Source organism: Hippopotamus amphibius, chromosome X, assembly GCF_030028045.1.
Source record: "Hippopotamus amphibius kiboko isolate mHipAmp2 chromosome X, mHipAmp2.hap2, whole genome shotgun sequence".
In the NCBI taxonomy this organism is placed as follows: domain Eukaryota; kingdom Metazoa; phylum Chordata; class Mammalia; order Artiodactyla; family Hippopotamidae; genus Hippopotamus; species Hippopotamus amphibius.
The window spans coordinates 132,431,892-132,449,014 of NC_080203.1; the positions used below are offsets into that span (position 1 = coordinate 132,431,892).

The 17,123-nt window shown below is 46.6% G+C and overlaps 1 protein-coding gene across 1 annotated transcript in view; it reads left to right on the forward strand.

The window, feature by feature from the left end:
* Window positions 1-17,123, forward strand: part of PUDP (pseudouridine 5'-phosphatase) — a 69,672-nt gene that overhangs the window by 27,759 nt on the left and 24,790 nt on the right. Inside the window, exon 2 of the mRNA XM_057718959.1 lies at window positions 3,503-3,721. Within this exon, the coding sequence (XP_057574942.1) occupies window positions 3,503-3,721 (219 nt within the window). The remainder of the gene's footprint in view (window positions 1-3,502; window positions 3,722-17,123) is intronic.

Here is a 17,123-nt window from a genome sequence, read left to right on the forward strand (position 1 = left end):
AAATGTTTCGCGTGCTGCGTTTTTACTGCTAAAGCCATTTAACATGTAAATTCTATAGCTTTCACCACATTCAAAAGCACGACTCCATTTCTTGATGAGAGAAAGCATGCAGTCCACTACATCGGTCTGCTACATCTTGTACATCTTCCTATTTGCCGGATTGTGGCAATTCCATTTTAGCCCAAGCTGGGCCCTTCTGCGTTTCCGTGTGAAAATGTATGTTGTATCTTTAGGGAACTGACTATCTGTAAACACTGGTAGCTAAATACTGACTGATGTGACTAAATACATCTTTACTGGTAAGTAAATACTGACTATCTAAAAACTGTCTTTAGATCACCTTCCATCTCCTTTTTTTTTTTTTTCAATTGGAAATAAAGTAAGACTATTTGCAAAATATAGGAAGTTTTGCGAAACATCAGATTGCTTCGTTCAAGGTGTACAGGATGGGGAAAGTATAAGTTGACTGGAGAGCAGTAATGAGTGTGGGTCCACAGCCTCTTTCCAAACTCTGAAAGGAGCCAGTTGTATTTAGATTTTAAAAATTATTTTAAAGAGGAATGAGAATGCGTATATTCTGTGATATGTACACGTGGCCGGGGCGGGGGGAGGGGGTGGCAGGAAGGGTCCGGGGCCGCGTCCTTAATCAAACCCATTGGTGTTTCTACAGGGAAGCGTCGGAAGGTTCACGCTACGTATGGTCAATATTAAACATTAACACGCGCTCCGTTTTTGCTGCTAAATGAAAACTTTTCCGTGTCCAGAAGTTTATGGACTGTGGGACTGGGGACACAGACTTATGTGCTCTCACCAGGCCGGGCGGTTAGTGAACAAACATGTAAGGAGGGAGGGAACATGTCCTATTTTGCGGATGAATTCCAAACGGTTACCACGTTTCTTCTTGGGTAAAACACTTGGAAGGAGGCACTCTAACCTCTCAGATGAAGCAGCCCTTGCCCTTGTGGGAGCCGCGATGTACGTACAGACAAAGCAGAGCTTGTCATTCCCTCTCAACTCACAGATGCCGCCTAAGCGACCCCCGCGCGCGGCTCCAGCCGGTGATGCGCTGGCAGGCGCTGCGCCCACGGCTCCGCGCGGGTTATACCCCCTCAGGTGACACAGGCGCCCAGCAGGTGTGTGCGCATGTCAGGACCCCCGGTGTGCAGATAGCACACCTCCTCCCGGGAGGTCCTGCTAAAACGTGGCAGGGCTGGGGGTGCCCCGCTCATCTCGGCTCAGGACGCCCTTGTGTTCTCTGGGCGTGGTACAGGAGCGGAGACGGGGTGGGCAGAGATACCAGGTCTTATCCCACATGCCTGTTACGCTCTTTCCTATTAAATAAGGCAAGTCACGGTTGGTTTTACCATTGGATTAGGTGCCGCTTCCTGCGAGAGAGAAGAGGGGGAAATACCCTAACCACTTCCGTCTTTACAGAGTAAAACACAAACAGATACTGTCTTCAGAGCCCGGGATGGACTCAGCCGGCATTTAAATACGCTGCTGTGTGCTTATAGCTTGTGGAAAACCATGTGAGTTTCCTATGAAAAATAACCCAGGAGCAAGGTGCAAAAAGCGCGGAAATTTCGAGGCAGTGTGTGCATGTGACAGCTGGGCACGCCTACTTTATGCGGCTTCGTTTTAGTTTAGCTTCTGGGGAACGTCTTCCTTTCAAAACACTCTCCCTTTCATTGACTGTATGCTGTCAACCACGGGTGTATGCATTGCTGGGTCTGAGGAGTTGAGCGAGGTGTTCAGGTCCTTGCTTATTCCGCCGAGGGTTTGGGGCAGTGTTACCTACACTGTGAAGAAAAGTGGCTGTCTGCACAGTCTTCTACAGATTTATGATCCCACCATTACGTGCCTTTTAAATTAAAAGCTTCATCTTTAAATAAACACTGCTTGAAGCATTGTAAAAGAATACAGCTGTTTTCTTTTGACATTTGTCTTTTTTCACGCTCCTTTCTTCTTCCTCATCCGCTTGCTTCAGCACAAGTCCCTAATGGTACTCCCCGTCCGGCCTCTGCTGCTTTTCCTGATGCTCTCTGTGCTTTCCAAACCCATCCGTGGTTTCTCACTCACTTGGGGCCAGCAATGTCTTTTTGTCATTCGTACCCTCTCAACCACTCAAAGAAAAGTGCTCACATGGAGAAAGTAAACTGTACAGCTTCCCTGCCAGTCCGTCCATCTCCTCACCCTCAGAGCCCTCCCTCTGTGTCCCTCTCACACGGAAGAAGGATGTAAAAGAGCATGTGTGACGGACAACCCTCCTCATTGTCCAGCAGAGGGGTGGACCAGCCCTTCCCTCTCTGCTGGGACTTCTTTAGGGAGATTAAGTGTAGGGTGGGTTCTGGAAAAACCAGAGCCACTCAGGGTATTAGCCAAACACTGGCTTCTTATACAAAGGAGCCCGGGAAGACTTCCTCAAGTCCCACCTTCTGTTGTACCAAAAAAAAAAAAGGAAACAAAGGCCGGAATTTATTACCCAACCCAGGGGTCATGCCAAAGCACAGTCGGGCAAGTATCTCCGAGGGTGGAAATCTGACATCTGCTTGTTGTGTGTGTCTTACACTGTCCCTCCAAATCCAACCTGTGGTAGAAAAGCAAGGAACCAGAGAGTCAAAGTGTTGAAGATGAATTTGTACTTGATACGCAGCTGTAGATGGTTTTGCCTTGAAAAGCAGAGGAAAAAGAAAAGCTCTTTCTGTTGCTGGTCATTGTCAAGGCCAAAGCATGCCACCGGGAAAGTCAGTCACGGGGAGGACCTGGCACAACACATTTAAGGGTCAGGGCGAGGAAGGGCAGGTCAGCTGCCCAGGGAAGTAGCCACAGGGTGGGGTGGTGGCCTTGTGGGACTGAACCCTTCACTGCAGACAGTCGGCATCGAGTTACACGGCAGGAAACCCCTCTGCTGTTGCGGCACTGCTTGGTGTGGGAAAACCCCCCATGTCTGGCGACAGAAGTGCCGTGGGGGTGGTGGTCGTGTGAGAGGAAATGAGAAACACAGCACTTGTGTTTTCCTACTCAGAGCAGCACACAGTGTCTGTTCTCACACAGGAGCTTCACAGCTGTGCCTGTGGCCAGGCGCTCCTGTTGGGAGTAATTCCATGGGGCACTGAAAGCATCCCTAACAGCGGAGGCCTTGCACACAGATCCTTGTGTGCTACTGTCACTGTGCACACTTGGGAGTACCAGGTCAGGACATCAAGCACATGGTCAGCCTCAAATGCGTACCTGTCGATAGAAAAGATGCTTTAACTGTAGTATAGATTTCATTTCTCTCCCAATCTGTAACTTCCCAGAGCAGAAGAGAGCAGGCCTCCCAGGGCATCGTCTGGTCCACATGACCCGCGAATGTTTCCCCCACATCCATAGGTCTCCGAGAGAGCTTTCCGCCGTGAACTTGACCTCCACCGTGAACATATGTGCTTCTCTGATGTAGACTTGGGGTTAACACAGCCCACACCCTAAAAGCCTCTGTATCTTTGTCTCATTGTGTCTGCAGATACTGAACGGCTCTACTCAGTGGTGTTTGAGGAAATCTGCGGTCGCTATGGGAAGAAATACAGCTGGGATGTGAAGTCCCTCGTTATGGGCAAGAAGGCACTGGAGGCGGCCCAGATCATCATAGACACCCTGCAGCTCCCCATGTCCAAAGAGGAGCTGGTGGAAGTCAGCCAGGCGAAGCTCCAGGAGGTGTTCCCCACGGCCGCGCTCATGCCAGGTGCTGCCCGCTGACGTCCTCGCGGTCGTGTCTGTGGACTGAGTAATCACTCTCACAGCCTCACGTGGGCCTGCTAGGTTGATTCTTTTGTCTCGGTAACTTCTCAGAAAATTCTTTTCCTTTTAAAGGCTCACAGGTACTCGTGAGAGAGTTTGGTGGCTGCTGTTGTGTGCTCTGACTCAATCTTGTCTTTTCAAAGCCTTCTTAAAATAATACGTACAGTCCTTTCGCTGATTCCTGAGGTCCAAAAACATTTGCATCTTGTTTCTTTCGGTGTTACGTGAAGATTATATTCGTGACAAAATTGCTTCAACATTTAAAACAGGTAGCTTTTTTTTCCTAATGTTTTTCTCTGCTAATGTTTCAGCAACTGTGCAAACTTTAACATATTGATGATAAGCAAGCAACTCGATCTCCCCAAAGAAGTTTAAATTTTTTTTAAGAACTTTTATTGAGATACAGTTAACAGACAATAAACAGCATATATTTAGAGTGTACAGTTTGGTATCCCACTCTCCCAATTCATTCCCCCCCAACCCTCCCCGCTTTCCCCACTTGGTGTCTATATGTTTGTTCTCTACACCTGTGTCTATTTCTGCCTTGCATTTCCTCTTTCATAGTTGTTAGCATTTGCCTTATGTATTGAGGTGCTCCTATATTGGGTACACATATATTTATAATTGTCATCTCCTCTTCTTGGATGGATCCCTTGATCTTTATGTAGTGTCCTTTCTTGTCTCTTGTAACATTTTTTATTTTAAAGTCTATTTTATCTGATGTGACTATTGCTACTCCAGCTTTCTTTTGATTTTCATTTGCATGGAATATTTTTCCATCCCCTCACTTTCAGTCTGTATTTGTGCCTAGGTCTGAAGTGGGTCTCTGGCAGACAGCATATGTATAGGTCTTGTTTTTGTATCCATTCAGCCAGTCTGTTTCTTTTGGTTGGGGCATTTAGTCCATTTACATTCAAGGTCATTATCGATATGTATGTTCCTATTACCATTTTCTTAAGTGTTTTGGGTTTGTTTTTGTAGGTCCTTTTCTTCTCCTATGTTTCCTGCTTAGAGAAGTTCCTTTAGCATTTGTTGTAGGGCTGGTTTGGTGGTGCTGAATTCTCTTAGCTGTTGCTTGTCTGTAAAGCTTTTGAATTTTCTGTCGAATCTGAATGAGATCCTTGCTGGGTAGAGTATTCTTGGTTGTAGGTTCTTCCCTTTCATCACTTTAAATATATTGTGCCACTCCCTTCTGGCTTGCAGAGTTTCTGCTGAGAAATCAGCTGTTACCTTATGGGAGTTCCCATGTATGTTATTTGTCATTTTTCCCTTGTTGCTTTTAATAACTTTTCTCTGTCTTTAATTTTTGTCAATTTGACTACTGTGTGTCTTGGTGTGTTTCTCCTTGGGTTTATCCTGCCTGGGACTCTCTGCACTTCCTGGACTTGGGTAGCTGTTTCCTTTCCCATGTTAGGGAAGTTTTCAACTGTAATCTCTTCCAGTATTTTCTCGGGTCCTTTCTCTCTCTCTGCTCCTTCTGGGACCCCTATAATGCGAATGTTGGTGCATTTAACATTGTCCCAGAGGTCTCTTAGGCTGTCCTCAGCTCTTTCTTTTTTCTTTACTCTTTTCCGCATCAGTGATGATCACCATTCTGTCTTCCAGGTCACTTATTCGCTCTTCTGCCTCCGTTAATCTGCTATTGGTTCCTTCTAGTGTATTTTTCATTTCAGTTATTGTGTTGCATATCTCTGTTTGTTTGTTCTTTAATTCTTCTAGGTCTTTGGTAAACTTTTCAATCTTTGCATCCAGTCTTTTTTCAAAGTCCTGGATCATCTTCACCATCATTATTCTGAATTCTTTTTCTGGAAGGGTGCCTATCGCCTCTTCATTTAGTTGTTTTTCTGTGGTTTTATCCTGTCCCTTCATCTGGTACAAAGTCCTCTGCTTTTCCATTTTCTCTTTCTGTGGCTGTGGTTTTCAGTTCCACAAGACGAAATACTGCTGATACTGCTTGATACTCCTGTCTGCCCTCTCGTGGAGGAAGCTATCTAGGAGGCTGGTGGGTGCTTCCTGATGGGAGGACTGCTGGTGGGTAGGGTTGGGTGGGTGGAGCTCAGTAAGACTTTAATCCGATTTGGTGGGCAGAGCTCAGTAAAACTTTAATCTGCTTGTCTGCCAGTGGGTGGGGCTGTGTTCCCACCTTGTTGGTTGTTTGGCCTTAGGTCACCTAGCACTGGAGCTTATAGGCTCTTTGGTGGGGCTGATGGTGGACTCTGGGAGGGCTCACTTCCCAGGACCCCTGCGACCAGTGCCCCTGTCTCCTTGGTGAGCCACCACTGCCCCCCATCTCTGCAGGCAATCCCCCAACACCAGGAGGTAGGTCTGGTTCAGTCTCCTGTGGGGTCACTGCTCCTTCCCCCTGGGTCTTGGTGAGCACACGTTTTTGTGTGCCCTCCAAGAGTGGAGTCTCTGTTTCCCCCAGTGACGTGGAGGTCCTGCAGTCAAATACCACTGGCTTTCAGAGTCTGATTCTCTGGGGATTCCTCCTCCTGTTGCCAGACCCCCAGGTTGGGAAGCCTGACGTGGGGCTCAGAACCTTCACTTTAGTGGGTGGATTTCTGCAGTATAACTGTTCTCCAGTTTGTGAGTCACCCACCCAGCATTTATGGGATTTGATTTTAATGCGATTGCGCCCCTCCTACCATCTCATTGTGGCTTCTCCTTTGTCTCTGGATGTGGAGTGTCTCTTTTGTTGAGCTCCAGTGACTTTCTGTCGATGATTGTTCAACAGTTAGTTGTAATTCCGGTGCTCTTGCAAGAGGGAGTGAGCACACATCCTCCTACTCCGCCATCTTGATCCTCAAAAAGGTTAAATTTTTTTAAAAAGCTAAAGGCATAATTCAGTTCCAATGTGTCTGTCTGTGTGGCCTTTACTACTCTCTTTACTTGTTTTCCTGTGAAAGGTAAGATGACTTTTCTCCCTTGGAATTTGTTAACTGGAGATTGATCACAACTGAATTGCCTGCTGTTTCTTACTACAAGTGAGAAGGTCAAGAATGTTCTAGATTACAGGGACAAAAAATGCTTTAAAATCGAGTATGATTTTAAGACTCTTCTAGGAAAAAAGGTGAATATTCAGTCTTTAGAATTCCTGGTGGTAAGGGATAAAAAGTTTACAGTTACAGCAGCAACTTTGGTTTCAGAATTGTACACACATGCATCATCATTTTTGAGACGTGCGTTGTTATCTGTGTTTATACATACATCCAGATGGGCCGCTTGAGTGTTCCCTGCAACTAGAAAGTTTCCTGTGAGAGGGCCCTGCTGATACTGCTGCCTGTGTCACACAGAAACCTTGTGGACTCTTCTTGGATGACACACACACACACATCCCCTCCACCCCCCTCACACGTGGGTACAAGCACCATGATACACACCTCCTGCGCTAGCTGCCTTTCTGGGCTGTTTGCACACCCAGGGATCCTGACTCAGTTTAATGCTGGAAACACATCCATGTGTCATAAGCAACAGCTTTACATTTACTGTCTTACCCACGTTTAAGTGTCCAGTTCAGTAGTGTTAACAATGTTGAGATTGTTGTGTCACCATCACCACTGTCCATTTCTCAAACTGTTTCCCTAGCAGAGCTGAGACTCTGGCCCCATGAAACCCTAACTCCCATTCCCCCCTCTCTCCAGCCCCTGGCACCCACCCTTCTACTTTCTCTCTCTGTGAATTCGAACAGCTCTAGGTGCCTCATACCGTATTTGTCCTTTTGTGACCAGCTTTTTAAGTTCAGCATAATGTCCTCAAGGTTCGTCCATGTTATAGCATGTGATTTTCTCCCTTTTGAGACTGAATCATATTCCGTTGTACAGATGGACCACATTTTGTTTCTGTCTTCATCTGTCGGTAGATACTTGGGTTGCTTCCACCTCTTGGCTACTGTGAAAACCACGGCTATGAACTGGTGTATACAAATACCTCTTCAAGGCCTTGCTTTCGTTTCTTTTGGGTATAGTCCCAGAAGTGCGGTTATTGGGTTATCAGGTAATTCTATTTTTAGTCTTTTGAGGATTCACCATATTCTTTTCTATACTGGCTGTACCATTTTATTTTCCCTCCAACAGCCCACAAGGGTTCCAGTTTCTCCACATTTTCACCAACAGTTGTCATTTTCTGTCTTTTCGATAGTAGTTGTCCTAATGTGTATGGAGTGATTCTCTCTTGGTTTGCATTTCTTTAATGATTAATGATGGGAACTGTTGTTTCATATGTTGTTAGTCATTTGTGTGTCTTCTTTGGAGAAATGTCTGTTCAAGTCCTTTGCCCAATTTTTAATAGGGTTCTTTGTTTTTTTCCTCTTTGAGCTCTAGGAATTCTTCATAAATTCTGGATATAAACCACTTATCAGATGCATGATTTGCAAATATTTTCTACCATTTTCACTCTGTTGATTGTGTCCTTTGATACCCAGAACTTTTTAAGTTTGATGTATTCCCATTTGGCTATTTCTGCACTTGCCTGTGCATTTAGTGTCATATCCAAGACATTTAAAAAAAGTCCTGTGTCATAATGCTTTCTCTTTATATTTTCTTTTAGGAGTTTTATAGGTTTAGCTCTTACCTTTAGGTCTTTAATCCATTTTGAGTTAATTTTTATATGTGGTATAAAGTAAGAGCCCTGCTGTGTTCTTTGCATGTGAATATCCAGTTTCCCCAACACAATTTGTTGAAGAGACTGTCCTTTCCCCATTGAGTGGGCTTGGTAGCCTTGTTGAAGATCATTTGGCCATATGTGTGAGGAGTTATTTCTGGGCTCTCTATTCTATTCCATTAGTCTATATGTCTGTCTTTATGCCAGCACCACACTGTTTTGATTACTGTACCTTTGTAATATGTTTTGAAATCAGGCAGTGTCAGATTCTCCAACTTTGTTCTTCTTTTCCAAGATTGCTATGGCTATTCAGGTTCCATATAAATATTAGGATGGATTGCTGTATATCTACAAAAAGTGCTGTTGGGATTTTGATATGGCTTGCTTTGAATCTGTAGAGCACTTTGGGTAGTATGGACATTGTAACAATATCAAATCTTCTGGTCCGTGCACTTGGGATGTCTTTCCATTTATTTGTGTCTTCTTTAGTTTCTTCCAGCAATGTTTTGTTGTTTCAGTGTACAAGTCTTTCACCTTCTTGGTTGTTTATTTCTCTTTGATGCTGTTGTAAATGGAATTGTTTAAATTTTCTTTTCAGATTCTTCTTTGTTAGTGTATAGAAATGCAACTGATTTTTGCATGTTGATTTTTGTATCCTGCAGTGTTGCTGAATTTATTACTTCTAACAGTTTTGTGTATGTGTGTGAAATCTTTAGAGTTTTCTACATGTAAGATCGTGTCATGTGTAAACAGATCACTTCTTCCATTCCAAAGTGGATGCCTTTTATTTCTTTTTCTTGCCTAATTGCTCTGGCTAGGACTTCCAGTGCTGTGTTGAGTAAAAGAGACAAGAGAAAGCATGTTTTCATATTCCCAATCCCAGAGGAAAAGCTTTCAGATTTTCCACATCAAGTATAATGTTAACTGTGGGTTTTTCATATATGGCCTTTATTATGTTGTGATAGTTTTCTTTTGTTCTTAGTTTAAGTGTTAATATCATGAAAGGGTGTTGAGTTTTGTCAAATGTTTTTTCTGTATCAATTGAGATCATCCTGTGGGTTTTGTCTTTCACTTTGTTAATATGATGTGTCACATTGATTTTTGTATGTTGAACCATCCTTGCATTCCCCCTTGGTCATTGTGCATAATCATTTTAATGTGCTATTAGTAAGTTTGCTAGTATTTTGTTGAGTGTATTTGCATCAATTTCTTACAGTTTCTTTGTTTGACTTTGGTACTAGGCCTCATAGATTGAGTTTGGGAGTATCTTGTTCTCTTTAATTGTGGGGAAGAGTTTGAGGAGTATTGGTGTTAATTCTTTAAAATTTGGTAGAATTCTCCAGTGAATCCATTTCGTCCTGTTTTCTTTTTTGGGAAGTTTCTGATTAGTGAATTAATCTCCTTAATAATTATAGGTCTGAATAGACTTTTTCTGTTTGCTTTGATCTTGGTAGGTTGTATGTTTCTAGCAGTTTACCTAGTTCTTCTAGATTATCCAATTTGCATACAAATTTTCATATTATTTTCCTTTAATCCTTTTTTTGTGTGACATTGTTTTTAATGTCCCCTCCTTCATTTCTGATTGTAGTTATGAATCCTTTTTTTTTTTTCCCCTTACTTAATCCAGCTAAGGATTTGTCTATGCAGTTCATATATGACCTGGAGTCTCTTTCATGGTTTAACATACAAACCACCCATGATGTTTTAGGTGTGTAAATATCCTTTTTCTTCTTTATCCACCCAAGGCTTTCAAGTGGTTTTCCATCTAGAATTTTTGTGCTGTATTCCAAGATATACTTGAGGTACGTCCTACTACAATTCCAAGAAAATATGATATCTTATCTATCCAGCTGGTCTAGTTGTTTGGCTGGGATGCCAACAAGTCTGTATTATGAAACTGCTTGGTGATCCAATCAAGGTAATGTCCTTGTTTGTCTCTCCTAGCAACCAGGTACCAGTTAAGTAAGGTGCTAATGATAGGTAGTCACAGAAGAAAACTGAATCCAGACACCTGCACCGTAGAAGTGACACAGGAGCTAGTGCTCTTCAAAGACAGTTTAGTCCTACAGAATTCACCTGGCTGACTCTTCTTTCTGTGCCACTTCTTCACCTCTTCTAGACAAGAGGGGTAGAAGACCTCTTTATTTACTGATTGATCTGGCTTTTTAGCCTAAGAACTTTTGTATATACCTAAACTTTTATTAGCCTCACAGATGAGAGTAAGGACTTACCAATGGTCATAAAGTCTTTCCTTGACAACATGAGGTCACTTCCGCACACACAGCTGGGAGGTGAGAAGATGCCAAGAATATAAAGAAAAGCCCAAGATAGCACCAGACAGGAGACACTGAAAATCGTGCTGGGATGCTGGGTCAGACCAGGCACTGAGGTCAGAAGGGACCAAGGTCAGAAGGTACCGCCTGGACGTTCTGAGTGGGTTAGGATGACAAGCAGTATTTGGAAATTATGATACCCCAAAGGGGAAAAAGAACAGGAGGAAAACACAGGACTGACTATGGAGCAGAAAAAAAGGTTGTGTGGAAACCCACTGACCCAGAAGCATATTTCTTCAGGGTTTCTGTTCTGTAACATGTCAGTCACAAAAACACTAAGGACACAGATCAAGTTTTCTACCCAAAAAGACATGCTTCGCCCCCTAGTTTCCATCCTCCCTGCATTCCTCCCGTCACCTGTTTTAAGTGAGCCAAACCTGAATTCCACTGGAAAGGTGACCCTCTGGAGTCCTCGGTGTAGTAACTATAACTAGAAAAAGTCACCACTGCCCTCTTTTAGATGTAGGTGTTCATCTTGTTCACTTACCACTTTGGTACGTCACACAGCTGTGGATGATAGCATTACCCTTGACTTTCCTTTCTTTTCTTTCTGAAGGTATTTCCTGGTGGGGCATTTTAGGTTTTGGAAGGCACCTTGAGCTCATTAGAAAAGGAGGCTGTCTGTAGAGAAGGTGTATTATTAATTCAGTATCCTTCATGTTGAGAATGAAGTTCTCACTTCAGGCTGAGAGCTGTGGTCCCAGCAGGTACTTAGCGAGAAATGGATGGCAGTTTGCCAGGGGAAGCAGCCCTGCCTGGGCCAGTCGCCAGGGGAAACAGGCCCTGACTATGATGTAGGCGTGTCTGTCTGGACCAATCACCAGGGGAGGCAGCCCCTGACTATGATGTAGGCGTGTCTGTCTGGACCAATTGCCAGGGGAAACAGGCCCTGACTATGATGTAGGCGTGTCTGTCCGGACCAGTCGCCAGGGGAGGCAGCCCCTGCTAGAGAAGCAGGAGCGTCTGCCTGGGCTGGTCACCAGGGGAAACAGGCCCTGACTATGATGTAGGCGTGTCCTTGCCTGGGCCAGTCCCTGGGAACGCAGCCCCTGCTAGTGATGCGGAGACATCCTTGCCTGGGCCCAGCCTCTTAGAGGGTGGGGCTGACCCGTGGGGCTCGAGGGCCAGGCGTAAGTGGCTTGATGACCCGCCTGTCAGCAGCCTAATTGCTAAATGCTTTGGAAGCCTCTCCTTGACGTGGGCTGTGCATCACCTGGGAGGGAAATACTTTTGACCACATATACCACATGCCTTAATGAGGAAACGTCGCGTGTAGGTCAACGAAGGGTCTAATTATTTTCTGGGAATAGACATCTTTTAAATTGTGGCGGAAATTTTTTTGACAAGAAATATTGAAATGTATGTGGCCTCCCCCAAGGAGAATTTTTGCCGTGGGACGTGGGGAAGCCTTTTGCCAGTGTTTCCCGTGAAGGCTGCTGGTTTCCTCCATTGTAGTTTGGAGCTCATTCCTTTAGTCGTGGATTCTTTGAGATGGATGAAATGATGTACTTTGGCAGAATTTAGCGAGACTAATTGGTTTAGAAGGCCAGTCATAAAGTCAGTGCCTTTTGTGCTGTGAAACTGCCTGGAAGGTTCTCCTGTTGCCCTGGCTCTCTACTTTTCCTGCTGTTTTGAAATTGCGGGGTGGGGGGGATTTCCCATGGAAAAGCACAGGGCATGGCATCTGGGCCCGTGGAGAAGAGTAGGGACAAGGCCATGCCCAGGAGTATTCACCCAAGAGCTGCCCATCACTTGGGCCCCTCGGAGGCGCCTGGCCCCCGGCTCCCTGGGGCGAGCTCTCTCCCCTCTTCCTCCTCAGGAGATCACCCAGCAGAAGAGGATGAGTGCAGACTGAACCCCGGTCCCCTGGGCAGCCGAGGCTGCGGTGCCTAGGCCGCTCCTCAGGGCCGGGAGGCAGAGGGCAGCTCGCAGGTGCGGCCTCTGCAGCTGGGGGGCGGTCGGTCAGTCCCTGCTCTCCCGTGAGCGGAGTCTCGGCATGCTCTGCAGGCTCGGGTCCCCTTGGGAAACTGGCAACAGGCCATGTCCATTGTGGAGGGTGGCCCCGCGACATACGCTGGAGAGCAGCGCACGTGGGGACTCCCCGGGCAGGATGGGTCCTCGCCAGGGCTCAGCGGTTACTTGTGCTCTCTTCCCTGAGCGCCCCTGAAAACTACAACCCAGCTGCCAGGCGGACACCACTCCCCATGGTGTGGGCCCCGGTCCCAGTCTTCCCCAAGCCCGTGTCTTCCTGGCCAGCCTGCCTGAGCCTGTGTAAGTATGTCTGTTTCCACACCCCGCCTTTTGCTTTTCTCTTTTACTTTATTCTCATGTGCCTTATGCCCTTAGTCCCCCGTGGCTGTTAGCAGACGTTATCAACTCCTGCTGCCCCACTTTTTGAACATAGTGTCCACTGTCCTGGTAGGAAGGAGGACACTCATTTTCTTAGGGTCATCCTGTACCTTTCCTTTTCCTTTCCTTAATCCTTACGTGCATCTGGTGCTGAGTGGGTGCTCAGGGGGACACAAAAGAAATGTCTCTTTCCCAATGGAGTCTTTAACCAATTTAGGATACACGATATATCCATTGAAGTGAAAATCCACAGTAGCATATAGTTTCACATCAAAAAGAGAAATTCAGAAAAAAGTGGCTGGAGGGATATGGAAGAAAATAAAGCAAAATATTCTTGGAGCAGAGGCAGCTTTGCGATGGGGGACGGGGGCTGGAACTTTGGGTAAATTGTGGACACCGTGTGAGATGGGGTGACTTAACGGGTAGGGGACAGTCATTCCAGATGCACAATAGTGTGTGTGGGGGATGCGCGTCAGGAAGTGAGTCTGCTTCTGTAGCAGCTTGAAGCTAAGCCTCGTATTGCTGATACGCTTGAGAAATGGACAGGAGCTTCGTCTCGGTTAGGTCTTTAGTCTTGAGCTAATCTGCTCGCTGCTTCTAGAACCAGTGGGATTTTTGAAGAGAAGATGTGCCCGAGGGAAGCCCACGCTGGGGGTGGGATTCCTCTGGGTTTATATAGCACAGGATGACCACAGCAGGGGAGAGAGGGGTGGAGGAGGACCAGGCTATGAGGACTCCACCTAAGGTGGAGTCAGAAGGTCTGACTGGACCACAGTCCCATGTGAGATGACAGTGTTACAAGAAACTGGCAAAAGCTAACATTCACCTGAGAAACCAGGACTGAAACTAAGGTTTTTCAAGAGTCATTATTACTTAAGCACTGAAGCTATAGAATTGCAAAGATGGAAAGAATCCAGCAGACAGACAGCACATACTGAGAAGGTGCGAGTCTCAGGATATGCATAGCTTTTCACATCATGAAATTTATCCCAACAGCAGTGAAAGGGCAGTATTGAGTATGGGCGTGGTGACAAGCCACAGTCGTGATACTACACTCCTTCAAAACCATTTGCTGGTCAGATGTCAGTAACAGACCTTTAAACGTCTTACTCCCCCTGTCCTTTTGGATACTGAATTATTGATGATGTACATGAACGTTACTCCTATTTCCTGGTTTAAATATTCTGGCATTCAGACTGCCAGTTGCCTGAATTGTTACTGACTGAATTATAACAGAGACATCCTAGACTAAGCAAAAAGATACATCTTGTTTTGCTGCAATTGTAGCTATTACTTAACTGTGGGCGTAAAGATTTTTCTCAAATGAAAGAGCTGCAGTTCGTTTTTAAATGTGTGGCAGTTCTCCTGTGGATTTTTAAATACTTGGGACGAAAAGATAATAGATAAAAGAAATCCTTACTTCAAAGACCCTTCAATTCCCTGGAGAGAAAATGGGTGGACAGATGGCCATGACGGTTGAGCCACCAGCCTGGCCCCCAGGGGTGCCGGCAGCTGAGCAGAGCAGCTTCCAACCGCTCGGAAAGGCCCCGGGTGTCTGAGGAGCAGGTGCTCTCCGAGCAGGTGTAGAATCAGGGTGCAGGTGACACCTGTGGGGGGTGGCAGTGATGTGTTGTCCCTGCAGGCAGGCAGGTTACAGGGGTTGCTGGCCTGTCCCGCATCCCATAGCTTCCCTGTAGCCAGCCCCCCCAGCAGTGGGGACACGGCGTGTGCACAGGCAGTACGGGTACTGTTGAACCGTGAACAACACCTGTACCTTATACTTGGCCCTGTGTGTGTGCAGTTCCCCTGCACCTCCAGTTCAGCCAGCTGCGGACCGGGTAGTGCCGTGGTGTTCACTGTTGAGACACATCCACCTACACGTGCACCCATGCAGTGCCAACCCCTCTTGTTTAGGGGTCCACTGGACACTATTTTATTTATTTTCAATTTGGGAAAATACTCTTCTAGCATTATTTTGGGGATACGGTGAACAACAGAAAATATTTCAGCTCAGGTTTGCTTTTCAAGAAATAAAAAAAGTAAAGGATTGAAAGCAACTGTTCATAATAGCCAAAAAGTGGAAGCTACCCAAGTGTCCATCGAAGGATGAGTGGGTAAATAACACGTCTTATATCCGTACAGTGGGGTATTAGTCAGCAGCAAGGAGGAAGGAAATTCTGACACAGGCTACAGCACGGATGAGCCTTGAGGGCACCGTGCTGAGTGAAAGATGCCCACACAAAAAGACAAGCACTGTGTGACTGTGCTGACAGGGGTCATCTAGAATGCTCACATACACAGAGACAGAAGGTGGTGCGCAGGTTGCCAGGGCTGGGGAGGGGCGCGGTCAGTATTCAGTGGGGACAGACTTTCTGTTTGGGGAGATGAGAGAGTTCTGCAGACAAGCGGTGGTGACCGCTGCACCGCAAGGTGAATGTCCTTCATGCCACTGACCTGTGTCCTTAAAATGGACAAGGTGGTAAACTTTATGAAGTGTGTATTTTACCACAATAAAAAAAAAATTACATCTCTGTTTCTAAATGCCAAAAGACATTCAAGGATTATGAAGCTGTATTTTGTTAAAGTTCCTGGACAGACGAGGTAGAAAGCAGTGGTAACTACGAAGGATTTTCCCCTAAGTGGCTAGGCTGTGCCTGTTTCCTCTCCCCCACACTGTCTCACACGACCCTGGGGGAAAGACCTTGCTTTTGTGTCCCCCTGAGCACACACTCGGTGGGACCTTTGTCCCCCGTGTCATGGCATGTCGAGTGGGGCTCCAGCACCTCACCACGGAGCCCTGCTCTGCAAGTCACCCGTGGAAAGGAGAGGACGCTTGGAAGTGCTTTCTGCAGCCTTCCATAGGCTGGTGCCCCTTGGTGTCTCTGTAGCAGACTAGACGTAGGAACACAGGGAAAGGCTTTCTGTTTCCTTTCCAGACCATTCCGCAGAGCATGGACAATAACAGCAAGAATTTTGTATTTGAGATAATTCCCAGAAAACAACATGCACAAAAACTCTGGCCACAGAGTGGAAACACACTCACAGGAAGAGAAGCCTAGCAGCTGCTCTCAGGATCAGTAGGAAGAGGCCCCGGGCACCCCCAGCCACATCTCAGACCCAAAGACCAGGTCACTCCACTGGGATCCACCCCCGCCAGGAGGTGGGAGGGTGCTGGGAGTTACAGAAGCAGGTTCGCAAAGGGGGTACCTTGATACCTCTCCCCACTCCCAGGGGACACTGAGCAATGCCTGGATTTTAAAGTCACTGTGGATTCCTGAGGAGCCCTTTGGAACGGCAGGACTGTGGGCCATGAGTTCACATTCCGGGGGCAGATAAGGGAGATGACGTCCTGCCGACTCACCCTGAGGGCCACCCTTTCCAGGGTGGATTCTAATTAGGGTTCCGACCTACATGTGGGAGGAGGGTGGGGAGAACCAGACAGCCCACCCTCGTTTCCAGGGCAGGATTTGGAGAACAGGCCCCTCAAGGGCCGTGACGACTCACATGGAGGGGCGCCTTCCAGGATAGTCGAGGCCCAGGAGCCTGAAATTTCCATCCGCTCCATAACACTCTCAGAGGGGCCTGACCCGTTGCCTCCCCACGCTACCCCTCTATTTAGGGCACTGGTTCCCCAGCGGGGACAGTTTTGACCCCTGCCCCCCGGGGCGTCTGGCCATGTGCAGAGACATTGTTTGGTTGTCACAACTGGGGGAGGGGGTGCTCCTGGCCGTGCTGGGTGGAGACCAGGGAAGCCAGTCATCGTAGGCAGTGCCGTACGCAGTGTTCTCAGTCAGGGCAGTGCAGGAACGGCTTAGAAGTCCAGGCATCAGATTCCTCACTCTTCACTTTCCTTCTCCAAACCTGCATCCTCACCTATACTGTGAGGTGAATAAGACCCTGCCTACCTCACGGGACAGGTATTAAACTGCAGGCGATGTAAAGATATAGGAAAGGTGCTCAGTTTTCAATTCCCATACAAACAGGAGGTGATGGAAAGAAAGGTGTGTGCCTCCTAAAGGATTCACATCAAAAGTGGATTGATCTCCTTTGCCTGATGCACCCAGC